Source organism: Leptonychotes weddellii, chromosome 9, assembly GCF_054177405.1.
Source record: "Leptonychotes weddellii isolate Sample4059 chromosome 9, ASM5417740v2, whole genome shotgun sequence".
Lineage (NCBI taxonomy): Eukaryota > Metazoa > Chordata > Mammalia > Carnivora > Phocidae > Leptonychotes > Leptonychotes weddellii.
The window spans coordinates 40070859-40098403 of NC_138377.1; the positions used below are offsets into that span (position 1 = coordinate 40070859).

At 43.5% G+C, this 27545-nt stretch overlaps 1 protein-coding gene and 1 long non-coding RNA gene across 4 annotated transcripts in view; both read right to left on the bottom strand.

The window, feature by feature from the left end:
• SAMD4A (sterile alpha motif domain containing 4A) overlaps nucleotides 1-27545 on the bottom strand; it is a 198537-nt gene that overhangs the window by 47704 nt on the left and 123288 nt on the right. For 2 of the 3 annotated variants that reach the window (XM_081830488.1, XM_081830490.1), the window contains one exon: nucleotides 2161-2424. The exons of the other annotated variant lie outside the window; for it this stretch is intronic. In XM_081830488.1, the coding sequence (XP_081686614.1) occupies nucleotides 2161-2424 (264 nt within the window). The remainder of the gene's footprint in view (nucleotides 1-2160; nucleotides 2425-27545) is intronic. 3 annotated transcript variants of the gene reach the window in all.
• Nucleotides 6631-27498, bottom strand: LOC145723426 (uncharacterized). The gene is made up of 3 exons (XR_014148457.1): nucleotides 23382-27498; nucleotides 18762-23193; nucleotides 6631-18536 (listed from the first exon to the last, which is right to left on the bottom strand). It is a non-coding gene; the product is annotated as an uncharacterized LOC145723426 (long non-coding RNA).

Consider the following 27545-nt stretch of genomic DNA (forward strand, 5'->3'; position numbering starts at 1 on the left):
GAGAGAGAGAATGAGAGACAGAGAGCACGAGAGGGAAGAGGGTCAGAGGGAGAAGCAGACCCCCTGCTGAGCAGGGAGCCCGATGCGGGACTCGATCCCGGGACTCTAGGATCATGACCTGAGCCGAAGGCAGTCGCTTAACCAACTGAGCCACCCAGGCGCCCCAATTTTGGCTTTTATTCTAAAACAGCAGTAAGAAATTTTTTCAGTTTTTCTGTCATTCATTTTTCTTTACAAACATGTTCTCATTATTCTTTTCTCACCTCAAAATGACAGCACATAATGAGCACACCTCACCTACTTTGGGAGGATGTTGAAGGTGTACATTAAAGTTGAAAGAAAGAACGAATGAATGGATGGAAGGAAGGAAGGGAGAAAGAAAGAAAAGTAAAAGGAAGAAAGGAAAGAAAGCAAACCTCTTATAATGAGACAGGACCAGCATTCCTCTCTGGGAGAGGTCTGTAACCCAGAGAACGGCCTTTCTGCAGGACCCTGCTTGCCCTTGAACACAAAGGCCAAGGCCTCCTTCCCGCAGTTGCCGATTAGAACCGCACATACACTTTCTTGGAAACATGCCGCCCAGACCCTCCACTTGGCCTAGGAAGAAGCTAGTCCAGTGCAATGGCTGGCCCTGCCTCCCTCGGTCCCTCAGGTACTCGGGTGCCCCAGTGACAGATTGGCCTGCTGGCTTACCTAAAGCATGGCTGAGGCTCATCTGCTACCTATCACCTGGGGCTCAGCTGCTTGAGCACATAACCATGTAGCATGAACTCAGAAATGAGTTTTGCTAGGTCTCCAAAATTATGACACATTCCCTCAAAAACTGTGAAAGAGAAAGAGGACACACATCCCCTCCATGCCAAAATGAGCCATTGTTTGTGCTGTCTGTTAAACACCTTTAAAGACCCACTTGTATCAGCAGAAGAAAGCATCAAGACACATCCCACTCACTCTGGGCACTCACCATGGGATGGGGGTGGCATGGGGAGCACACGGGCCTGTCTGCCGCTGAGGGAGAGAATACTCAAGGAATGCACCAGGGAAGCGACTTCCCGGCAGCTTTATTCCCCTAATGGACAGGCTCCCTGCATCAGCCTGGCGCTCTCACCCTGGGTGGTCATGGGTGTCTTTCTGTGCCATGCTTCTGTGGCGGGGAGGGGACTCGGTGCAGAGCCTCCTACTTCAACACTGATCCTTCTCGAGGGAAAGGTTGGAGACAGCAAAACCTCAGGACTCTGGATGCCAACAAAGAAGGCCGCTCTCAGAGCCCCACTCAGTACTGTACTCCCAGAAGCAAGGCTAGTTACTGTTTCTCCATCTAAAATTGTTATTCCTGGGTCTCTGATGAGCATCCTTCCCGAGGACTTCCCAGACTTCGAACAACGTGGTGTCTAAAAATACAAAATGCACGTATCCTCTTTGAGCCTATCGTGCGTAATTTGGAAATCTCTATCTCCTGATGAGTAGCTTAAGAAGAGGATAGATTTACAGGGCAATGTACAAACATTTATTTATGCTGCATAAGAAGGCCTTTATCACCTGTATGCAAATCCATTATCAGGCTTAAAACACTGTCAGAGATTCTCAGTGGTATTTTATTCATGTCCCTGAAACAGATGCAGAGGAAAGGGTTTAAAAGTGTCTTCGGATATCAAAGGAAAAGGGAGAGAGAAAGGAAGCACGACTACAATTCTGCACTAAGAGAGACTTAAAAGAAAGATCCTGTGGTTTGTGTTGCTAAATTATTGACGGTTCCCTGGCCACGGCCAACGAGGTAGAAGGCTGGAGTAGCTCAGTGCCTTTCCAAACAGGACAGGTTGAGCAATGTATGAGCGCAGTAGATCCTATCACCATTAGCGGTGACTCATTTAATTGCCTGTAAGTCACTGCATAAAAAAAAAAAAAAAAAAAAAAAAAGAGTGTTGACCTCTCTTGCTCTGGTTCCTGCTTCCCAGGTTTTGGCAAGATACCCTGGAAGGGGAATTGGAGCCCTTTCCGCCGTGGTCGACCCTGGAGCTCTGCAAGGGCTGAGTCAAATGCACAAGCCTGGGGAGGGGGCTGGGCTCCTCTCTTGCTGACTACCTATCTCTCTTTTTACCCTTCTGACTCCAAATAAAGGGATGGACTCTGTTCCCAGTGGTTTCTCGTTTAGTCACTCACCTTTCATACCACTACCTTCTTCTTGGAATGTGTTACGAGCAGTGTTCTGATCTTCTAAGTGTTCACTCCCACCACTTCCTGAAGAGGCTACACTGCTTTGTGGAGACAGGGGGGCATGATCGGATGGGAGGCACTGGGGTCCTCTAGCTCGTAAGTCCTCATGAGACATCCATCCATGTCCTAGAGGCTGGTTTGGCACATTCATGGGTGGGGTAAGGGACACAGATCGTTTCAAAGGGCTGTGGTGTGCCTGGCCTGAGAGAACTGGAAAAAAAAAATAAAATGAAATAGGTTATTCCCCCCACTTTAGCCTGGGCCACAGAGAACCCACAATACCTTTTAACCCTGAGAGATGATGCTAACTATCTGCCAACTCTTATCAGTGGTCCCCGCAGGCTGAATACAGGCCTGGCAGAGGCCTTCCCTTCAGGGGGTTAAAAAGGATGCTGTCTGGACCTCTTGGTGGGTTGGGTTTCCCCAAAGAGGCTAAACCTACAGTGCCCACACATCTGGCCTTAGCCTCTGTGGGTCAGGATCTGGTTTTCGTTCTAACTCTAGAAATCAGGATCCGTGGCAGGAGGCCTATAAATCAGGCGAGGCTCGACAGCCTGGTAAAGTGGCCATCTGCCAAGAGCGAAAAGAACGTGTCCTGGACATTTTTTTTTTTTTTGGAAACCCCCAGAACCCGACGTTACCCATGTCATTAGGGTGGACTCCTTGAAGGGCAGGCAGGCTGGTCACCGTTTGGGATCTCTGCGGGGCTGAACTAGAAGGTGGACTAGGCCTCGCAGCCAGGAAGCAGGGGATCTATCAGTTCCGGAGGGGTGCGGGCTCCACGAGGGCCGCAGTGTGGACGCGGACCTCAGGGTCTGTACGGGACACGGGCAGCCGTGTGTGAAAGGGCCGATTCTTTCCCTGGGCTTCACAGGTTAACGCCAAACTTCACACTGGAAACAGTGCCAGGTAACAAGGCCTTCATTCAGAAGCCGGTGGGGCGCTCGCAGCGAGCTGGGAACGCTTTTCCCCGCGGGTCGACGCTTCCGCGCAGTGGGCCACATCTGCGCGACCCCCGTTCTAACATTTCTTTTCCAGAAAACGAGGAAAAAGCAACACAACTCCCATAACTAGCCAAATTAAATGGAGGTCCTTTGAGGGAGGGATTTCACCAAAATCAAAGCCGGGAGAGCCGACGTTACCCTCGGTGGGCTTTTCTGGGCGTGTAAAGTGACACAACTTTACAAAGTAAGTCTATTCATAACATTTTCTCGGTCCCGCTTCCTGACAGGTCCGGGTTGTTTTGACTGCGGCCGCGGGCACATGGAATTGAGCCACATGCATTTTTAAACATTTTTTCAGGGAAGCCATTAAGTTCCATCTCAGGCCGTATCCCCTACAGTGAGGTCTTTGCTCTCCCAGGCCCGGACAAGCACTTCTGTGCTGGTGTTAACCTGTGTTTTTTAGTAAGCAGACCTGACACCACAGTGTAAGAAGTTCTGCTCTGTGTTAGACCTAGCAGCGCCCACCCCACAAAGACCTGAGCAGCAGACTACCTTGCCCCCACTTCAAAGAGAAAGACCAGAGCCAAGACGCTGCGGGTTTCCAGAAAGTGTATTTGGGGGTAGTGGTGGGTGTGGGAAGGTAGCTCGTGGTCAGCTGGCATCGACCAGGCCCCGAGAGCAATGGGGCTCACATCTCTGTTGTCAATGTTTCCTTCCATGTGGCTTCATGCAGCCAGAAGGGGCAGCTTGTGTGAAAGGGGGGCAGCCGGAAGGGCTAGAAGCTTCTTCATTAATAAAACAGGGAGGCAAAAAGGGAGCTGCCAAGCTTACTATTTGCAACCTGAGAGATTCCCACCTGAGGTATATTCTATCAAAGGCAAGGAATTATCACTGGACTTAAAAAAAATGCAAAGGGAATATTGTTTAAAAAAATTTTTTTTGACCCTAACAGGCTGAAATAGCTTGCCTTTCCACTAAATAGAGTAGGGAAGAAACTACTGAAAAAGGCTCCCTGGAAAACGCATTGCTACCTGGCTGGATCAGAATTAGCAAGAGAAAAAGAAAAAAAAAAAAAAAAGGCAGAAAGAAAAAAAGTAAATAAAAAGGAAGCAGCAGTAAAAATGAAGAGAGAAGCCAATAGGAAGAAAAGCCAGACATCCAGAAAATCCATTTCATGCCTGTCTAAGTATTTATATAAAATTGGGCAGACTTGTTGAGGGCTGCACCGAGTGCCGGGATGGTCCAGCTTAGACATCTTAGCTTTCTGATACCTTGGCAACCGTTTCAGACTCTCTGATGGATGCTCTGAATGGTGCCAGCCAGATGTGCCTCAAGTGGACCTGAGGGCCCCTCCTCACGGCCAGGATTAGAGTAAGCCCCAAACCATAAAAATGGGCCTTGCTAAAGAGAGACACACAGCCTTGACCTGGCAGAGCCAGTTAGAGGCTTGGTTAGAGGCGACAAGGGAGTCCTAAGTGAGGCTAAGAGAGTTCCCATCTTTAGATACTGAGAACAATACCCCAAATATGTAGTAGCTGACTTCCATTTTTGGATGGAGCCCATTTGCATCTTTCCGCCTAAAGTTTTCTTAAACGCCACACTACCTCCCCATGGATGGGCATCCTTGGGGATGCTTGTCGATATCCAAGGAATCCACTGGTTATTAGAATGGAACAAGAGAGTAGTTACCTAACTTAATGGGGCTTATAGGGATTTATTCATAGACAACTACACCCATGTCCTCGTATATTCCTGAGCTTGACTGACGTCACAGGGGACATGGCATCCACTTGGCCTCTGCCTCTAATAAAAAATCACTTAGAGCTGAGGTGCCCGGGCCTTTTCCCAGTAACTTTCTGCTACAGGCCCCACCCTGTCTGTAGCACAAAGACTCCCGCAGCTGACACCAAAACAGCAAGGTCTCCTTAGGAGTCAACCTCCTGTGGCAGCCAAGCAAAATGTCTCACACTAAGCTTCCGATTTGCAGAGAGGGTCATGCGTGTAGACCCAGGCAGGGCGCCTCCCCTCAATAAGGGCAAAGTCATGCTGGGCAAATGCCTCATTTCTCCAAAGAGAACCAAGGCCCCGAGGCAAGACAGGCTCGTCTTCCTGTAGGAAGGAGACAGACGCAGGTGACAGGTGACCTGCCCAAAGTGCCATTTTGGGGTGAAGACAATTCTTCAGGTAGAGATACTAGGTAGAGGCTTTGAGCACAAGGCCAATTCTGGTGTTACTTCGTGTGCTGGGGTGCTTTGTTCGGCACAAAGTGGCAGAGGCAACAATCAATGCCATGGGCCGAGTGCAGAAAATAGGCCACACCACCGTGGCATTAATGAGGCGGCCAGGGGCAGAGCGTTGATGGTTGTCCCCTAGCTCCGTTTTTTTTTTTTAACCAAAAGAACTCACCTGAAGTGGTGATAAATAGAGGGAAAATGGATATTCAAGCAAAAATAAATACATAAATAAAAATTCCTTTTTCCTGTGAGTAGGGAGGGAGAGAAGTGAAAACAATCTTCTGTTAGCTTCCCAGAATGACTCTAGCTAGAGGCAGACCTTTAGAATATTCCCGCTTGCTGACTGCCCTGCAGCAGACAACGGCCAAGGCTTCAATCAGACTGAAGCTGCCCCCAGGTATATTCGAACACTGCAGAATTAAGTACACCTTGGGAAAAAAAAAAATCTCAATATAGAGTAGAAATTGACAGGTTCCAGCAGAATGGAAGTGCTGAATTTATATTGCATTTGTGACTTTATAATAGCGAGAGGGGAGGGACAGCGTGTTTCTGGGTGGATTCATTATATTGAAAATCCTACTAAAAATTACCCAGGGGAGCAAGGTTGTGCCTCTTTTGCTCTTGAAAAACTGAAGCTAAAACTTAATATAGGGTACGGTATAGACTCAATATTGCTTATTATTTTTAGAAGGAAATATAGGTTCAATATTGCTTATGTCTTCTTACAGGAAATTTCAGGAATGTCCACGTATCCATGTAGGAATACATATGTATGCCAATAGAATACTGTGATTTGGGGAGCATTTATAAATTCAAGTGAACCAAAAAATAAATAACAAATACTGAATAAGTCTAGTTGAAATATGGAAAAAACAGCTAAAAATAATCTTGCTACAGCCGTGGAGCCGTGTGTTGTGAGTACAGAGGGTCTTATAATCTGGCAATAAACTCTGTCATACCATTCTTGGCTAGCCCACTTCTCTGACCTCATTTAACTTTATGATTTCATTTTCATCTCGAAACATCTTTGATGAGACTCCTGTCAACATCTTTTTAGAGGAAGATACGATACCTGGCTCTGGGATCTGTTCTTTTAAGTATTTTTTTGAAAGCCTGGAAATCAGATTTCTTACCCCTTTCCTTTGACCAAACTTGACTTCAGCTAGATGTTTACTGAAATAAAATTCAGTGAAAGGCTTTTTGAGACAGACTCTTTTAAGAAAGTTAGGTAGAACTACTTTTTCTGCTTTCTAATGTGACAAATAATAGGGCTTGTAGAAAGAGGAAGTTTGGGGATCCTGGCCCAACGAGCTCCTTGGTTCACTGTCAGGTTAAGCATTATACCACACTGTCGAGGAGAGAAGTGATCCCTACAGGTGAACAGTCCAGCTAACTGAACTCCACTGTCACTGAAACTTTATCCTAACAAACCCTAATGGAGATCTTTCAAAGATACATTGCATACTTCCCTGTTCTCCTGAAACTTATCCATTGAATGCAATTTCTGCTTTAAAAATTATTATTAGGAGCCTAGACTCATAACATTTCAGAGCTGGAAGCCCCGTGAAAGGTAACTCAAGAATTCCTAAGTCATGAGCTCTGGTCCCCTGGGTAGTCAATGTCCCTTAAAATCCCTATGTGCACCACACTTCGTTCATCGATGAAATACTGTGTTGTAAATCATTTTTATATATATGCAGAGTATTAACATTAATAAAAGGCAAATTAATTTACATGTTGCTGAATTCATAGCTCTTTTGGTCACTTTTTTCATCAGTAGATTCAGAGTACAATTCTTATTTTATGGGGACCCTGGTTTTTTTCTACATTAAAAACTGAGGCCCAAACTCAATAAATGATAGGGATGATTATTGTTCTCTGATTTGCTGAGTGAGGTTTCCATGGGCAGTATAGGCAGCCTCAGGAACTGCCGTGCTCGAAGTCTTCTGCACACCTCTCATCATCAGAGTATTTCCTCCAATCCCATCCACCAGCTGTTTGCATTGCTACCACTATGTGTTTCCGACTCCTTATAGGCTTAACATTTGTTCTAGAGTTTAGACTCTAGAAGCTGACTTCTTTTTGAATAAGGGCAGTAAGTGTTCCCATATTCCTAATAGCACCCTCTTTCCTCAAACCAAATAGCTTGTCTTCTCAACCCAAAGTTGAGTTTTGTCTCCTCATCATGCCCTTATGAGTTCAGCCACATAGATGGGATTGGAAATTTTAATCTTTTTTACCCCTAAGCCAGTCTCTCCATTCAACAAGCTGCCCTTCTCACAGAAAAATGTGTGCTTCATTAAAATTTTCAAATTCTAGATGCTCACGTGATAAAAGTTAGTCCAACTGAGAGTAAACTTTGCAAAAAAATAACTCATCCTAATTTAGGGATTTTAAGAAGTAGAATGAGGAAACCAAACATTGGCATATTATTTTAAACTATTAACTTCAAATTTCTTTCTTTTTTTTTTTTTTTTAAGATTTTATTTATTTATTTGACAGAGAGAGACACAGTGAGAGAGGGAATACAAGCAGGAGGAGTGGGAGAGGGAGAAGCAGGCTTCCCCGCTGAGCAGGGAGACCGATGTGGGGCTCGATCCCAGGACCCTGGGATCATGACCTGAGCCGAAGGCAGACACTCAACGACTGAGCCACCCAGGCACCCCTAACTTCAAATTTCTTTCCTAAACTGAAAGGTCCTAGGCCATTCCCTACTCCTGCGATACATGCTGCATATGTCAACACACTATGACAAAGCCTACAGAATATTCTACGTGTAAGTTGCTAATCATGTAACTTTAACAATGTTTTCTAGACTTACTCCCAAAAGAAATTCAGGGTATCCATAGAACCTTTGCTGAATACACCAATTTGAGGGCTCACATCATATTCTTAAATTTTGCTGTAGGAGATGGTTTGATACTTGTCCAGTTTAAAGGAGAAAAAACTCAACCCACCGCCAGCTACAAAATAGCTTTGGCTATTGTTTCAAAGTTACTAGGGGAGCGTTTCTGTTCATTCTTTTAGATTTAAGGCCTGCTTATCAGGCATCTTTCAGGTGCCATCCAAGAATTTCTCGAGAGTACTTTCAGAGCATCTAAGGAACTGCTACTAAAGGTTTTCCATTTTCAAAGAGTAGACTTCTGTTAACACCACTTGCATGAATGATTCCAGGCATTTGCTTAAGAAAAAAAAAAAAGCCAGCATTTTAGAGGCTCGGTGGTGGGGAAATGATACTAGACCCTGGATTCCTCTTCTTTAGTTGGTTTTGTGGAGCCACAACCAGTAATCTGAGGCCCTGTAGTGGGAATCTTTGGGGAAGAAAAGATTAATAGTACTGCAAGAATACATTAAAAAGCAAAACAAAACAAAAACAAAACCAGAGTGTTTGATCAGTGACATCATGCAAAAAAAGACAAAATAACACCACTCACATTTATGGCCAAGTACAGATTTGTGTAAAAGGGGGGAGGAAAGGGGTTATTAATTACTAAGGTTAAAATTAACATGCTCTGCCATCATTGCCTCAGGGAATAGATTAAAAGCAAATCTAGAAGGTTATATGCCTCAACTCTGCATGCTTGCTCTCTGCTTCTTGTTCAAAGGTTTGGAAAACCAGTGCTTACAACATCTGGACACCAGAAGATGATTCCCCAAAAACAGCTTCAGACTCCACCTCATTCTGGGGGAAGAAGAGAGAACATGCTACAAAGCAAAGATGTGGTTGGTTGATGGGGTGTTCCTGACGAGCCCAAAGAGGAAGCCACACACTCTCAGGAAAGAGAAAATGTACACTTGCCTAAGCAACAAAACAAAACAAATGGAGACTCTGGAAGAAGATAAAGCCGCAAAGAACATTGCAACAAGGTTGACAAATACACACTGCCAAATCTCTTTTTCCTTATTAAATCTCATTTTCATACAGTATTGAAACGAAAGCATTCTGACGCAGGGAAAAGCACCTGGAGAGGCTTTTTCCATAAGGCAGTCCTTGTCACCAATGTCAGCTCTTACTACTCTCCAGACGGCTCAGCCTTTGGGCAGAGCAAAGACGTATGTTTCTGCCTTCACATTATCACTTAAACATTTGGGCTTTTAAGAAGTAAATTAGGATGTTTCTGGCAGACTTTTATTGCTACGTTAATCTTTGGTACATTTCATTTGTTCTCTTTTGTCAGTTTCTATAATGGCAAAACTGGGCGCCATCCAGTAGAAAATCTATTTTGGATAACGGCTATTTGACTTTATATTGACATTATTTATGAAATAAGTTAGACAAGAAGCCAATATATACATTTTATAGAAATTGGTTGAATCTTACTCACAAATTTAACTTCAAACCAAGCAGTCCTAAAAGGAAACTGCCCAAATTCTCTCATTCCATCCCATCAAAACCAATGACATCAATTATGGAAGTAATTTGACACCACGGAAGCAGATGTTTAAGCCAACTCAAGGGACTGCGGGATCAACCCAGCCACTTCTAAAGTTTCTGCATACTGGGTTAACTTCTACTTTCCTGCATTTTGTTTCTTTTCCTATCTATATTTTTATCTACATACACTCAACCCTGGGGCTTGTCCATGGAATTTCTACCCACATAGAGACTGAAGAGATGAAACCCAGAAATGAATTTAGACAGAGATGTAGAATTTGAATCATTTTGTTGATGACACCAAGTAGAGCAAATAATTGAGTCAAGCCAGTGGCCAGGAGTGGAGTTAAGAGGGCAGGTCCTTTTTCATTTTCCAACATCCATAACAATGCCCTGGTCATTGTGTTTCAGGAAGAAAGTGGAGACACTCAGAAAACTAGATGCTCGATGACAAAACTTCTCTCCTGCCCTTTTCTTAAAAGACAACTGTCAAATTGTAACTGCTCACAGGCCTACCCAGGAGGTGCTTCTTAGCTTTACAAAATGCAATGTCCATCCTGTGTTTAATGACGTCAGAGCTGCTCACTGAGCACGGGTACCAGGAAAGCAATCCTAGTATGGAACTGCAAACAGCCAGGGTTTCATGACTGAACGACTCAGCCCCCCTCAGAGCATCATCGGTCCCAAGGCCACGGCAGAGTCACTGAACAAATCATCGGCGACTTCTACATCCTGACACTGTTAGCAACGCTTGTCCAGAGAAGCAGGTCAATCCCTTGAAAGGGGCTCACAAAGGATATTTTAAAACCTTGTCTATGAACTCCTGCCTTGAGCTGAACCTTAGGCAAAGTCTGCTGCTGGAACTTCAAGGCTCCCAGATAAGAGGGCGACATGTCTCTTAAATGTCATGGCACTCATTAGGCAAGGACTGGCATCATTAGATGCATAAGTCCTGCCATCTGGGCCTTAGCTCAGCCCCAGCCTAATGCACGACTGGTACCAGGATTTCTCTGGGCGTGAAACTCTGAACTCTGCCTTGATCAAACAGAAATCTTTTTTCTTCTCTTTCTAGTGTTAGGAGAAGGGTGATAAATAATTAGAAATGTATTATTCTGACTAATTCTTAACTTAGTTACTTGATAGAAGAATGAGAACTGGAGTTTCTCAGCATTGTGACTCGCAGGGCAATTTACTGATTAGTGAATTGGTTCTTGTTTTCATCAAAGCATTCAATCTAAATGTCAAATGTAATAATACACACAAATGACCATTCAAAAACCCCACAATTTGAGCTTACATAGCTAATGAGATGATTTTTTTTATTGTTGTTAATTAAGAGAAATTGAATGGTTTGGGCTCTCCTGGCTTCTTAATTATATTTGATTGAATTCACCATGTGATTCAAGACAAGCTATTGAGGCTACACACATCCCAATTCCCACTCTGCTTCACCTTCAGTATCTTCTTGGATTCCCAACTGTCACAGGCAGCCCCTGTGGGTGTTGGAACATGGTGATATTGGTATTGTGTTTGTAAAATTGATTTACTGTGGTCTGTAATTACACATACCGATTTGAAATTTTGACTTGGCACTGCATTTTTCACTTAAACCGTACTGTTCTTCTCTACCCCAGAGAAACAGCATTTACGTAATTGCTCTCAACTCATCTATTTGGGTATTATAAATCAGTCCTGCAATAAAAGACTTCCAGAGACACTGCAGGCACGAGGTTCCTGGCATAATTCAGCCCCCGGGAATTTAGTTTCTAGTTTAAGGACAGGAGTCGAACAGCATTCATTTCTTATTGGAGATGAGATGGGAAGGGCTATCTGGAGACTTTGGATCCTGGCAACAAAGAGAGAGGGGCCACAGGGCGATCAGGAGGGCTGGGCAGAACCCAGGCGGCCAGCTCAGATCCATAGGTCGCCTCCTTTTTCTCTTTGCCGACTTCCGGGTCCCCCTCACCTGTCACACCAACTGTAATAACATGTCGTCTGTTCTCCTATTACCTGTCTTATCTACTGTGGATCCTCCGTATTCACAGATTCCATATTTGTGAATTCTCCGATTTGCTAAACTTTATTTGTAGGCCCCAAATCGACACTCATCGCATTTTCATGGTCATTCACGGATGTGCTCAGAGTGGCAAAAAACCAGAGTCTCTCATGCACATGCTCCCTGCTGAGGCTCTGCCTTCCTGTGTCGGCTTTCGTCCTGTAAGCAAGTGGCCTTTTCCAGGCCTGTGTAGTGCCATGATTCTCTCACTCTCATGTCTTTCTTTGGTGATTTTGCTATTTTTAATGGCCCCCAAGTGTAGCAGTGCTGAGGTGTTCTCTGGTGTTCCTAAGTGCAAGAAGGCTGTGATGTGCCTTACAGAGAAAATACATGTGTTAGATAAGCTTCATTGAAGCATGAGTTATAATGCTGTTGGCCTTGAGTTCAAGGCTAATGCATCATAATATATATGGCATAAGATGTCTTTAAACACATATGAAACAAAGTTATGTATTGATTGGTTGATGAAAATGTGAGGCTTGCAGGAACATCACCCTCTATCTCCCCCAGAAACAATGGTTCAGGATTTGTTAATCCAGTGCTCACAGTGATTTTATAGAACCTAACGACTGCAAATAATAAGAACCCACTGTGTGCATATATTGATACAAACTCTTCACTCCACCTCCCATCCTGGGGCATGTTTGTCACATTTGCCACATTTTTGCCTTAGGCTTGTGGTTCTTAACCTTGGCTACACAGTCAACCTTGCTGGAGCCTTTAAAAAAATCCTGTTGCCCAGGCCCCATTCCAGACCCAAGTAAGAGAAAATCCCTATAGTGGGGTCAGAGCACTCATACTTTTTAATGCACCCGAGTACCCGTAATGGCTAGCCAGGCTGAGAACTACCGTCTTGGGCTATCTTTTTGCTTGAGTGTCCCCCCCCAAACTCTGTCCCCTATCCTAGACATTGCAAACTTCCCCAAGTTGGATGATGTTTCTGCCTGGTCTTAATAAGATGCCCACAGAGAATGGACATCTTGTTTCCTTTTCAAGTGGCTTTTAAAGGACAACATACAAATCATTGCTTCTCCTACCAAACAAGTCCTGTTTGCTTTGGATTCACATGCAGAATTCTGCTCGGGCTCTTCAGCTCAGGATTTTATCACTCTTGCCCTGCCCTCCAGGTAAAATAAATGATATTTTGCCTCCAGAATTCCAACCTGAAGGATACCTGGGCAGAACTTTGTGAAGACTCCTTAGACACATGTTTTTATTCCTGAACAATAGTGCCTGCTTCTTGCTGTGGCCATTTCACTCTTGCCGAGCAGGAAGAGAGGGTCAGGGCTCAGCTGGAGGCCCTCCCTGAATGTGAATCAGCTGCAGGAAGCTCTGAGCATCTTTTCTCTAAGTCTGGAAATTCTGCTGGTGAAAGCATAACTGATTCACAAACAGCAAAAACTGTGTTCTAAATCCGTGGACCAGCAGCACTGGCATTACCTGGAGCCTTTTATTTTTCCCCAGAAAGGCTGGACTCTCCCGCCTTACCTCACACCTACAGAACCAGGATCTGATTTTAAGATGCCAGGGGATTTGTGTGTATATTCAAGGTTAAGATACACTGCCTACATATCCAGCTCTGACCTGCTGGCTTGACACCTGTTCTCTTGATGCTGGGATTGGCATCAACCATACAAAAAGCAGCCTGCTAGAGCGAGAAGAATTTGGGATTTGGGTGGTAAGTCATATAACCTTTCTGTGCCTCAGTTTCCCCCAATATTAGATATCAAAGGATACAGCATGGGATTGTTGGAAAAAGTCTAATCATTTAATGTACATAAGAGGGTTTTGCAAAGTGTAAAGTGCTACAGAAATATTAATTATTAGTTGTCAGAGTAAGAATACCTCAAATGGAAACCAACACTGCTAATGGAAAAATCAACTCCAAGTATTAGCCAATCTAATGACATTCACGGATCATTTTCAGCATATTATGGACGGTATGAAAAATATCTCTGATTACTTGACAGTGTTTCACAGATTTACGAGAGATAAATTTCCACCATGGTCTGTCATACCAAAAGGGTATCTTCCTTGCTCTTTCAGAATCCTTACACTGACAAACTTTTCTCTGCCCTAATCAGAATCCTCTTCCTTTGACTCAGACTCAACTTGGTCTTTCCTTTCCTCTCACACATTTTATTTTTTTTTTAAAGATTATTTATTTATTTTTGAGAGAGAGGGAGTGATCAAGAGCATGCACAAGCTGGGGGAGGGGCAGAGAGAGAGAGAGAGAGAGAGAGAGAATCTCAAGCAGACTCCCCCGTCCTCCCTTCCCCCCGGCTGCTGAGTGGGGAGCCCAATGCAGAACTTGATCTCATGACCCTGAGATCATGACTTGAGCCGATATCAAGAGTCGGACGCCTAACCGACTGAGCCACCCAGGTGCCCCTCCTCTCACACATTTTAGTGTTCACATTTCATTTCTATTTTCTGGAGGGTCAGGGCATGTGAATCACCTTCTTTACCGTTAGATTTCAGTGCCCAGAACACCTCATGAGACCCTCTCTTTCTTTGTCCTGACACTGGTAAGCAATACTGATTGCCCAAAGTTCTTTTTTTTTTTTTTTGATTGCCCAAAGTTCTTATTGAAAATTCTAAGTACCTCCATTATATTTAGAAATTCAAGTCAAGCTAAGCACCTATTATGTGGCTGGGTTACACTGGGCTCTTCATAGGCAAAACAAGGGCATGGACTAGGTGACTTCATTCATTCATTCATCAGATACGTGTTGAGTGCCCACCATGTTCCGTGCTCTAAAAGCTGAGGGCACAACAGTGAAAAAGCCATTATAGCTCAGCAGATGATCTCTCAGCCCCTCCCTGAGCCAACCTTCTACAATGCTATAATGCTATTAGCATATTTCTGCAGTGCCATTCTCATCTGGACAAGGTATTTTCCCCACATTATTTATTTCTGCATATTTTTAAAAAGTCTGCCTTGTAATACCAATAGAACAGCCAGCCAGGGATGTGAGGGTAAAGGCTCTACCAGGTGCTCACCACAGGCGAGGATCTGGAGAAGGGCAGGCACGACGCTGTATCATCCTCCCCACTCCTGGCTCATCCAATGCTCTCATTTCTCCTGCACATTTTAGGATCTCATGAAAGGGTGACTGGATGAATGAATGCCCTGTCTCCTGACTCTGCTTCTTTCTTACCAGCCCCGGGGTTGGGGATACTGTACTGTCATTTCCCCAAATGCAACCTAAAAGACCCATCCCTAAGAACCACCTCTCCTGTTCCTTCATTCTCTGAAGAAGAGGCCACGTGGCCGTGAGCACAGCGTCAGTGTCAATGCCGACTAAGTGTCAGGTACAGATAGGTAGACGTTGTTTCATTTAGTCCTCATTTAATGCCTTCAGAGGCAGGTTCTAGCATTACTCCTCCCTCCACCCTGCCCAACACAAATTTCACAGACAGGAAGCTGAGTTGCAGCGGGTAATGGACTTGTCAAAGATCAGACAGCTAGGAAGGGGCAACAGCCAGGGTTCAAGACCAAGGTTCTCTGACTTGCAAGCCTGCCTTCTTATGACCAGCACTACACTGGGCCTCTTATGGCAGAAAGAACTTGCAGACTTAGACTCTCAGCCCTGACGCTGAACACTCAATATCCAAAACCCCGAGCAAGTCCATTGGCTCCTCAGGGTCTCAGGATCTCATGTGGAATACAGTTCTAATAATGGTAATACCTCTTTACCTACTTCCCAGAGTTGCTGTGGGATCACATGCTGCTTGCCTCATCCTCATCCATCCATCAATCCATCCAATATTTGTTGAGCATGTGCCCTGTGTGCGGAGCATATGCTGGGCACCAGGAAAGATGATCAAGAAAGACCCGCTAAGATGATGTGTGGAAAACAGCTTTTGAAATCTTTCAAAAAAATTTTTTGAAATTTTTGAAATTTCCCTTCCTGGGAAGAGAGAGGTTCAGCTAACCTCCTCATTCAACAAACACTTAGTGTCTCTAGTCAACAGGGCCACAGAGGACGAGGAGAGTGTAACAGGAGACAGGGCTGCCCAGATAACAATCAGTATCTTTTACTATGTATTAAGCCACCACCTGCTAGGGAGAGAAGCACACAACAGCGAGGAGCTGTAAGGCAGTGCTAATATTCTAGGTAACACTTTGCACGAAGGTGAAGAAGTGCTGAGAAAGTAAAAATTTTAGGTGATTTCAGTTTCAATGAATTCACCACAGTATCTCAAGGACTAACGAGTGTTTTCGAGGAGGTGGTAATACACCCGGCCCCCCATTTTGGAATGACAGTAGTGGGATATTTATGAAAGTCGAAGAAGCTCTGCTCTCTTGCTTCCATGGTAAACGTGCATGTTGTTTCCTTGGCTGTAAGTTGGCTATTCCATACAATCATTTAAAATCCGTGAATCTGAGGTGCATGAAGATTCCCTATAACTGAATTAGAAATCACCTGCTCAACCACATGGAAAGCCTCTCTTTTCCATTTGGGCTTTCCCCAAATGACTCACAAAGCTTATGGTTTGGGTCTTGTGTGGGTGGTCTGAGGGCAGAGTCAGGCAATCTCTGCATAAAAAAGCCAAACCAGGATCTTTTCATTTTAAATTAAATGCTGGAGGAGCCCCAGACTTAAGGGAAACAACGTAGCTTTTTTTTTTTTTTTTCCTTCAGAGAAGTAAGATAACCACAATGTTTCCCTGAACAAAAAGCTGGGCTTCACAAATGATTCTCCCTGAAATGAAACTGCTTCACCAGGTGCCCGAAGGGGTGGATATACAGCTTTCTCGGGCATGGGTATAGAGATTTTCATTCCTGAGGCAAGACCTCAGGAGAACTGGTCGAGATAAATGCCAACGTTTTATTGAAAAGTAGATGTTGCTGTTGTTTAGGTGCCCGGTGGATTTGGTCCTGATGGAATTTTAGTGATGGTGCTACATTTCTTGGGCCCTTCCTCCAAAAATACTTTCAGAAGACTGGAAGGTATAAAGCTGCAATTTGTTTCCCTTGTTTATTTACTCCCTAATTATCTCGGAATTCCAGAACTTTAAAGCAGGAAGGGAATTTAAAAATATGATTTAGGAATCATCTATTCTACACCCTTCTCTCCCCTCGCTGCCCCCCACCATTTTATCAGTTAAAGAATCAGAGGCTTAGAGAGATACAGTGACTGTCCAAGGCCACTCAAGAAAGTTGATACTGAAGCTAAGACTAGAGCCTTGATGCTTTTGGTCTTCATCATTCATATTATATCAATGGTTATTAATCTTTGTATGAATGATATTGATAAAGAAGAATAGAATAATAGATCTGTGACCTACCACAGATAATCCCTCATTTAACACCAGAGTAATACAAGGCAGAACCCAACCGTTGAGAACTATAGATTTTTACAACAGCATGAACAGTGTAACCCAAGCACAGCAGGAACTAGGACCTCCAAAAAATGATCATATGCCATCAGCGTGTTTCCAGAATCAGGGCTATTGCATCTTCACAGATGTCGGCATTTTCCAGGTCTGGGCACTCTGTGCACCTGTCCTTCTCCTATTAGCTGTCTACACTGTTTAGCCATCACCAATCCAGATGTGCCACAGGACCCTCTCATTTTTGCCTCACTGCTCAGAGAGATAGCCACCACTGTGAAATCAAGTATTGTTTGTAGACTAGAGAATGCAACACCTTCTTTAGTCAAAGTCTTCACCCTGGAAGACTTCTTTCCCTACTACAAGTAATCCTGCTCATCAGTTTGGGTTGTATTTCTTTAATTCTGTGATTTTAATTATGACAATACATTTATGGAGAGGTTTGCAGCTGGGATGTCTATATGTAGACAGACCTAGAAGCCATCATTTATATACCTAATTATCTAATGAATCAACTGATTTGTCATTTGAAAAGACCAGGCATTTTCCACTGGGATGTCACTATTGTCTGACCTGGGCCTTAGAGACGGTTATTTATTATTGACTGACACTTCATAATTAGCAGGACTGCAGAATCTGTCATTTTAGAGCCTGAAAAAAAACTTCAGGGATCATTTAGTCAATATTTCTGTTCTCCACAGTCTAGTTCCCAGATAAGACAGCGGAAACTGAGGGAAGATGGCTGACAGGCTGAAGGTCACATCGTAAATGAGAGGCACCAAGCTCAAGTTCCAGGAATCCTTCTACTTGGCCATGGGAACTTCCAACAGTCTCTTAGCGTCCAAATGCAGCCCTTGCTTTAACGGAAACAGGCAACATCCTATTAGTTATCCAGAGTGATTTGTGAGAAGATCACCATTAGGAAAATCTCAAGCTTGAAGGGGAAGTTCTAGGGGAGGTAAAGATATTTCAGGTACACCCCATTAAAGATTTTAATTTAAAAGAAGCAGATTCAGGGTGCCTGGCTGGCTCAGTTGGAAAAGCATGTGACTCTAGATCTTGGGGTCGTGAGTTCAAGCCCAACTTTGGGTATAGAGATTACTTAAAAAAATAAATAAAAAACTTAAAAGGAAAAAGAAGCAGATTTATCCCCATTTAAAATCTGTGAGTAGCATAAAGTTTTATGTCACTGCCTAATCCTCAAAGATAGAAATAGTTATGGGTAAAGTATTATTTTTTAGTGGGATATAGGCATTGTACAACTATATTACATGTCATTCATGCATGCATGCATGCATTCATTCAGTAAGTATTCAACATCTGTGATATGCTAGGCAGTGTTTGGACAACAAGAATACTTCAGGGAAGGGTGCCTGGGTGGCTCAGTCGTTAAGCGTCTGCCTACGGCTCAGGTCATGATCCCAGGGTCCTGGGATCGAGTCCCGCATCGGGCTCCCTGCTCGGCGGGAAGCCTGCTTCTCCCTCTCCCACTCCCCCTGCTTGTGTTCCTGCTCTCGCTGTCTCTCTCTCTGTCAAATAAATAAATAAAATCTTTAAAAAAAAAAAAAAAAAAAAAAGAATACTTCAGGGAACAAGACCAGGCCCCTGACTTCTTGGGATTTATATTCAAGTGGAGGAGACAGATCATAAACAAGTAAACAAATTAAAATAGGCTTCCAATTTATGCAGATGTTCCTCTGTTCCTTCTGGAAGCTCACTAAAATGACAGCAAATGTATAAACCCATAAGGAAAAGAATTCAGGAGAGATGACAGAAGAAGACAGTGGGTATCACCAGAAGTCAATGATATTTTGGGAGCTGGAAACAGCAGGACATGGGATAACTGACTCAGCAGACCAAAGAAAGATGACATGTATGTCCACAGGAAGGGGAAACATGGCCATTCATGCCACAGGAGTCCCAAGAAGTTCTGGACTCAGAGACCAGGTACCTTTAAAGGCAGGGGTGCAGGGAGGGGCCAAAATAGGAGGTTTGGTAGAAAGTATATCTAAGGCACAAGGAGACCCTTAGCTTCTCTCCCACACCTCATAAAACCAAGTGATTATCATCTTAGCACCTTTCTCTTAACAGCCCCTAGAACCCTGGCAGCCAGGCCTGAATCTTCCAGGAGGAGACAAAGTTTCCTCTAGGGGAAATGGACTGGTCCATGAGAAAAGAATTATAGCTGGTATTTTGTGTGAGCCCCCAACAGCAGCAGCCAGGCCACATCTCTACCTGATCTCTCTGTGGTAAAATTCACACATATGAGGTTCTAGAGCTTTCCCATTAAATGAAAGGACTCTCACTTGAGGGACAGGGTCCAAAACAAACAGAAAAAGAAAGTCCAAGGAAGCACAATGTTGGAAGCAGAAAAAGACTCCAAAACTCAACTGTCATGTCTTCAGAGCTATTAGCAAAGGTTTTGCACCCATGAAACAAGAACAGAATGCAATACAAAAAGGAACATTCAAGGAACAAGAAAAAACTCTTAGAATGGGAAAATGTGATAGCAGAGATTAAAAATTATATAATAGGTTTGGAGGATAAAGTCTTAGAAATCACCCAGCAAGTAGAACAAAAAGATTGTGGAAATAGGACAGGAAAAGTTAAGGAGTAACAGTATCATTAGAGAAGAGCTATTATGTGATTAAAAGGAGTTCCTAAAAAAGAGAACACAGAATGAGTGAGAGGAAAAGATTTTTAAAATTTGAGAACATTTCCTAGAACTGAAGGAGAACTAGGTTTAGGGGCACCTGGTGGCTCAGTCGGTACAGCATGTGACTCTTAGTGTCAGGGTTGTGAGTTCAAGTTGCACCTTGGGCATGGAGCCTACTTAACAATTTTTTTAAAAATTAAAAAAAAAATGAAGAACAAGTTTTTAGACCAGGACTGAAATAGGAGGATAGAAGTCTCCAGGAGGGATGTCTTCAAGGGAAAACACCCAGAGGACTTTCACAATCACTCATGGGTGGTGATTATTCCCCTCTTTGTAATATGAGGAAATCAAGGCCAAGAGAGGTTAAGGCATTTCTCCAAGGTCACACAGCTAGTAATCAGTGGAACTGGGACTGAAACCCAGGTTGGTCTGACTCCAAAGCATGTGCTCTGAACCACAACCAATATTGCCTGAGATCTTTCTGGACTCTGATTCTGTAATCTAGAGTATTAGGATGGGATTCTATAGATTCATTAGGTTGAAGAGAAATCCAGGTATCAAGCAGGATTTTCCTAGAGTTCCAACAGCTCGGCCAAGGGCCCATTCAAATCTTTGCCAATCTGGATGATTCCAAAGGGCTGGGTCTAAGCTGATCTAAAAGAGGGAGAGGCAGAAGGGAAGGTGTTCCTCTGCACCCTTCTTTCCCAAAGTCAGGATCCTTCCCTCCCACCCCCAAAAGTCAGGATTCCTAATGAACTATCCTTTCAAGCGCTTTGTTTCTCTCAGTCCATACCATTTAGAGTGGTAGAGTGGTCTCACAGGGTAGGAGGATCTCTGGAAGTAAACCATTATTTACTCAATAATGAAGTGGAGTTGAAAACATTGACCTGCAAGCAAAAGCAATCTCCTGGGTCAAGGAATTTTAGCAGCCCTTTCACTTGGAGTCACGCCAGTCTGAGAGTTTGACCCGAGTGTATAAAGCGTCTTGCTCCTAAAGCCATTTCAGGGGCAGCCAAAATGACAAAGCCTTGGTTAAGGAAAGGCACCTTTTTTTTTCTCTTGGCTGCTTTGTGGTTATGTTTCTGGAGTGAAGACCCAAGAAGTAAACATGAAATCCTCTGCTTGCTCTGTCCTGTCAGAAAAAGCACTTATTTCTTGTGTTGACCTTTCTAAAAAGTTTGTTCTTGCAACCGCACAAGGATGGAAGGCTGCTTCCATGCAGACGTGTGCACGGGAATGAGGAGAGGGTCACGAGCGAGACCTCGGCATCAAGCCGTCCCGGTTGAACGCTTAAAGAGCTTTTCTCTGAGCAACTGCTTCTCCAGTACCCCATAATTAGCCTCCTCTCGGAACTGCATACAGATTGAGTGGCTGGGGAAGAGGAGCAAGAGAATAACTCTAAAAGCAAATAAAAATTAAGCAGCTGCCTCTAGCTAGAGAGAGAGAGATCACCCACAGAAAATTAGGGGAAGAACTGTGACCACACAAAGCTTTCCATTCTTTTTCGCACATCTCATAGATTGAAAAGAAAGCCTTCAAGCAACACATCATTTGCTTGCAAGACACCTACCCTCTCCGAGTACTGACAATTCTTATTCTTTAACAACAGTGAGCTATGCACCGAGACTTACCTTGATTTTAGGATCTGCAACTCAGATCCGGCCTTAGGGACTGACTGGCCTCAATCATGTTCTCAGCTCACACTCCAGGTAGACACACTTTGGGGAACCAAAAACTCTGAAGTTGAGCACACAATGCTTTGGGATTTGGAGTTGCATTGCCAAAAGTAAACAAATGTATGCATGTGGTCGTTTTACCCAAAGATGCCATGATTACACTTGCAGTGAGCTCTAGCTTTTAGAATAACTTATATAGAACATTCAGTTGGGATATTTAAATTATCCTGCTAAAACCAGCAGAGTTAATAACAATATCACAGGCACAGAATAATTTCTTGGATAATGATGAACATATGTGAATAATTCCCTTTCTCACAACCTAGCTCCCTGAGGCCTAACAACTACTCCCCAACTCTTCCAACTTCCCAAACATGCTTCAGTCTTGAATGTTCTCCCACAGCACCCAGTGGATACAGATCCAGGCGTTATTCTAGTCAAGCCCTCCCATCAACATCTCTCCTCAGCAAGCTCTCTCTCTCTAGTTCCTGAAAGTATTCGGGAGGTCCACAGTCTCCACATTTAGAAATGCAGCCTGAGGTGGGATTTAGGGCACCACCTGCCCTGCCCATCCAACACCACAGAAATGACACTTGTTAGAGACAGCAAACCAAAACCAAAAACAGCCATCTAAAGAATTCCAATTTACTGAAGAAAAGGACTATTACACACATTACCCCCCCCAAAAAAAATCACCCAATGAAATCCTTTCAGTATTTGTTATCTTAAGATACTTTACAGATTATTAACTTTGATAGAAAATCTCAGGAACCGAGTTCCTGCCAATGAAGATTAATTAGAAACCAAGATAATGTGTACCCCAAATCATAGTTCTAGTCGATGGGAAAATGATTTGACTCAAATAAAGGTCATTTCAGGCAATTTTTAAAGACTATACCCACCATGTAAATGAGACTTGTCTATATTATATGTTCTCTCCCTTATGCTCCACTTTGACAATAATGATGGATTAGGGGAGCACGCTCAGTGTCTTCATCTTTGCCACCACTATCCTTCTTCCGCCGAGAAGCTGAACTTCTAGGCTCTGTAAGATAGTGCCGGGTGCTGTCACCATCCACGGACACCCTCAGAGACTGCTCCTCAGGAAACTGGCACCGAGGGATGCATGTCTCATTTTATTTGGACTTGGGTATTGCAAAAGTTGTGGTGGTGGTGGTGTGTGTGTGTGTGTGTTTTAATCCAAAATGGGTAGTAGCTTTTGACACAGAGCCCCAAAGCTGCATGTCCCCCCCTTCCTCTGTGGAAATGTTTAACTTAACAGCACAGGAATAAGGCCAGTAACATGCCGAAAGTTTACCAGATCTCTGAAAACAAAGAACCTTCAAACAGTTCACTTTCCTCCCAGAAGAATCTCTTTAAGATGATGCCACAATCACAGAGCAGGAGTGGCTCTCAGGTCATCGGTGATGTGGGCGCCGGGCAACTGAACCTGTCTATCCTCTGATGTGTTTTAACTCCAACCGGGTAGCGAATCCACATTTGTCATCGTAACATGCTCAGGCGTCTCATCATCACCAAGATCTTTACCTGTAATCGTTGCCCATTTTCTTTTCTTTCTATATGGCAGAGACCAAGGAACTCATGATAGTGCCCTTCCTATTAACGCACTTTAAGGTCCTTCTCAATGATCAAACCACTCCTTATTTAGCCTTATTACTCCAGCCTAAACCACCCTGCCTCTTCTTTTCTTTCTTTCTTTCTTTATTTTTTTATTCATGAGAGACAGAGCGTGAGAGAAAGGCAGAGGGAGAAGCAGGCTCCCAAGGATCAGGGAGCCTGATGTGGGACTCGATCCCAGGACCCTGGGATCATGACCTGAGCCGAAGGCAGACGCTTAACCATCTGAGCCACCCAGGCGCCCCTGCCTTTTCTTTTAGAAGACTTCTTTTCTCTCTCTTCACGAACATCTTCATATCCTATTCCTTTTGTATCTTTTTTATTTTTAGCAGATGATACGTGGCCCTAACACGGTACTCACTTCAAAAGGTAGAGTGGAAAAGGGGTTCCTGGGCATTCCCTGTCCACCGGACTTTTCAGTTCCAAACTTCCAAACTCCGGCGAGCAGTTACTGGTGTTCACATTCTTTTAACAATGACGGGAACTGAAATCCTATCAGGTTCTCACTCAGTGTGTAGTTAATGCCGAGTATATCTGGGGAGCCTCCCCTGGCTTTGGTAGGCACCTGCTGCTTGAACACCAGCCTAGCACGTTCCGTGGTACACCACCCTCTTTCTCCTGCTCACCGCAACCTAACAGCATTGTGTCCTCATCAGCTCCTACCTTAGAAGCGTAGGATGAAAGTACTGACAAGGGTCCTTAGGGGTCATCCAAACCTGTACCTTCAGGACAATGTGGGAGTCCCCAAGATTGCAAGATCACACACTGAGTTAGAAGTGAGGTGACTTTCCCAACCCATTGCTCTTTTCACTACGTCACATTCTTTTTCGTCCAAACATTTTAAACTCTTGGGACCAGCCGCACTTCCCTGGCCCGTATCTATGTGCATAAACTCATTTGTCTCTCGTGAATCCAATTCTGTTCCTTAAGGATCATTTTTTAAAAGATTTTATTTATTTATTTATTTATTTGAGAGAGCACAAGCAGAGGGAAAGGCAGGGGCAGAGGGAGAAGCAGACTCCCAGCTGAGCAGGGAGCCCGATGCTGGGCTCGATCCCAGGACCCCCGGATGAAGACCCGAGCTGAAGGCACATGTTTAACTGACTGAGTCACACGGGCGCCCCCCTTAAGGATCATTTTTTATAAATTTGAATAATATCCTTACATATATCACTGATTTAAAAAATTATGCCTGCTAGCAATGGATCCCGAAGAAGCAACAACAAATGTTTACCTTACTCTACTCTTATTTTTTTTCTAGTCCATTTTAAGGCATTTAGTAAGATATATCACTGGAATAATCCTTACGGGTATATTGATATTTGCGGAGGGCCAGCTCTTTGCGGAGCTGAGTTAAAGCATCTTGATTTCAATTTAGCATGTAGGAAGAGCTTTGTCATAAGGCTGCCCCAGGGAGCCTATTCCAGCCCCATTTCCTGGAGAGCCTGGCCTGGTGTTAGAAGCAATCCTTACTGTATCAGTATTAGCAACAAGTGAAGAAATAATAATAATGAGGGCTATTATTTGCTGAGCATCTCCTACTGGCAAGTGCTCTACACACATTTCTCATTAAATCCTCACAACAACCCTAAGTAGCTCTCAACTCATCTTCACTTAACCAACTTGATAGACCAACCAGTACTCTCCCTTCCCCTTAGACTACCCCTGATGCCCATGATGCACCAACTCCTCAACTGTGATTCAATTGTACACTTCTGCTCCCACCAGAGAACGTGGAGGGGGACCAAGAGTCCACTGATCTTGTTCCCAAATCTGTTTATGCCGGTTGTACTTACTGTAAATATGTCATTTAAAAAAGTATAACAAATGATGACATAGGAATTATAAAAAAGTTAACTGCACAAAAACTGCATTACATGTTTTAGAAATAGTCATTGTTTTGCTTAAAAATCTACTGTTGAATTCAGAAAGATTCTGTGCTCTGATTGCTTTTTTTTTTTTTGCAAATGTCTTCAAATGCTTTTTCCATTTTGAAGAGATCACAGACAATCATGCATCCAGGGTGTGAATTATGCAGGAAAGACAAAGAGCAGCCAGAGTTAGGAGCGCTATCCTCAAAGAAAGATCCATCGCTCTATATAGAAACAGCACATGAATGTACGTATTCATGCTTTAAGTTAGTATGTATGGTCCTATTCCTTTTTTTATGATTCCTTGCTTTAAACAGCTCTTATAATCAACACATCAACTACCAATCCTGATCAAATCATTTAAGAGGTCTCCTACTGAAATTTAGTCCCATTTCATAGATGAAGAAAGGAGCTTTAGAGGCCAAGTAACTTGTCCATCACCAGACACCTACTCATTGGAGGAGCTGCAAGAGAAAACCAAAGCATCTGACTTTGAAGCCGTGTTCTTGATCTTGATGGACACTGCCTTGTCATTTATACCCCAAAACTGAATATCTAACATGCCACTTAGCCCTGTAATTCCCTTTGCACAGCAACATTTTCCTGTACAGAGGAGAAGACTGAAGTATAAAATAACCTGCTATGAATCTTTTAGCTCCATATGGATTTGCTGGGCTTTTCTGAAAGGATGCATCTCAGCAAGGTTGGCTGTGAAACAAATCTCTAAAGCAAACCCTGTGCTCTCATTGGTTCCTCTAATTCTAGCCATGGAATTCGTCTATGGAAATGGTCCAGACTTTTGGCAAAGAATGATTACTCCAGGGTATGTTAGAAAATCCTATATAGCATTTTCCAGATTTTGGAACCCCCTGTCTTCCTTGTTTCCTCGTCTCCTTACCTTTCTCTTAATTGACTTATACCTGAGATTTCCTGTACTCAGATACCATTCTTTACCTAATAGAATGTTGAGAATGGGGGTGGCAGGAATGGTATGTACAGTGTTTAAGAGTTAGAAAATACACCCCAAATTGACAGTAAGCACTGCCACTAAGATTCACCCTTACTTGAAACCATGAAATTCAAGGGTTTAATTTGCCTGATATTAAAGATGTCAAATATATATGTATACATTACATATATATATGTGTGTGTGTGTGTGTATATATATATATATATAATGTATATACATTTAAGTTACATTCATGATACATCTTTCTTCAGTGTAACCTGAATTTGTCCCTGGAAACCTTAAAAGTGAGAAAAGAAAAAAAGTGCAAGATCAGAAGTTTTCTTGTCCAGTTTTTTTTTTTTTTCTTTCTTTCTTTTCTTTTTCTTTTTTTTGGTGGAGCAGCCGCTGTTAGACTATGACTCTAAATCTTGTGAAATAATAGAAATCATAAGACTACAGGGCTCAAAAAAGTCTTAAAGAAGCCATGTTCATCTCTTCCTCCTTCCTTCCCTCTTCCAGGCTAGTCCAATCTAAGCCATGTATCCCAGCCAGAATCCATCCTATTTTTGAATTACAGTAGAGAATTAGAACTTGGCTCATCTAGTATTTAATAACCCGCACTGGATTAGGGTCTAAGAAAAATCCTCCTGGATAGGGGACGGATGGCACAGCCTCATGACCCAAGGTGCATGGAGGCCCATGGAGGTCGTTGACTTTCCCCAGGCAGTGGGATCTCCGCCAGCTCACAATAAACCAGCAGACTTCTTGCTTACTGTAGTGTTTTTCCGATTGTTGCCCCAGAAAAGAAACATGAAGCATGGTGAGGAAAAGCACAGTCCTGTGAAACCTCTGGACTCTTGGAAGGGAAGGATTAGGTAAGTGGTAATACCAGATCTTCCGAGATCTCTCTGAGCCCCCTTCACACTGTAGTATCAAGAAGGCCAGTGTTATGCTTAAAAAAGTTTCCCCTGAAGGGGAAAGAAGCTGAAGCTAAAAATATATCAGGCCAGCTGTTATAAATGCTTCTCAAAGGAAGCAAAGCAACTAGAGTTACCTCTTGGAAAAGCAAATGAGGGGTTAAGGAAATAATGGAATTTTTCAGTTACATGCCAGGTTGGCTAGATTTGGGGGAGGAAGAAATTTTCCAACCAGAAACTATGTTGGTAAAAGACAAAATAATTCCATGAAGATTTATTTATACGGCACCAGTGGCTTAGGACGGGGAAGACCTGCAGCCTGCCAAAAAGAATCGGGGTCTGCAGGCCTTGCCCTCTCTTTTCAGTTTCCAAGAGGCTACTCCCAAGACCTTGCTTCCTGTCAGGCCTATCTAAAGCTGTGTGGTGTCTCTCCTTCCCTTGAATATCTGGGTTCTGATCGTTTTTTGCAGGCTGACTGCAATGAGCTTGAAGTGGCTGCTGGTCTTGCCAGAAAATGTTGAAGGGCAGAGGATTTCTTTTTCTTTTTTTTTTTTATTCTTATGTTAATCCCCATACATTACATCATTAGTTCTAGATGAAGTGTTCCATGATTCATTGTTTGTGCATAACACCCAGTGCTCCATGCAGAACGTGCCCTCCTCAATACCCACCACC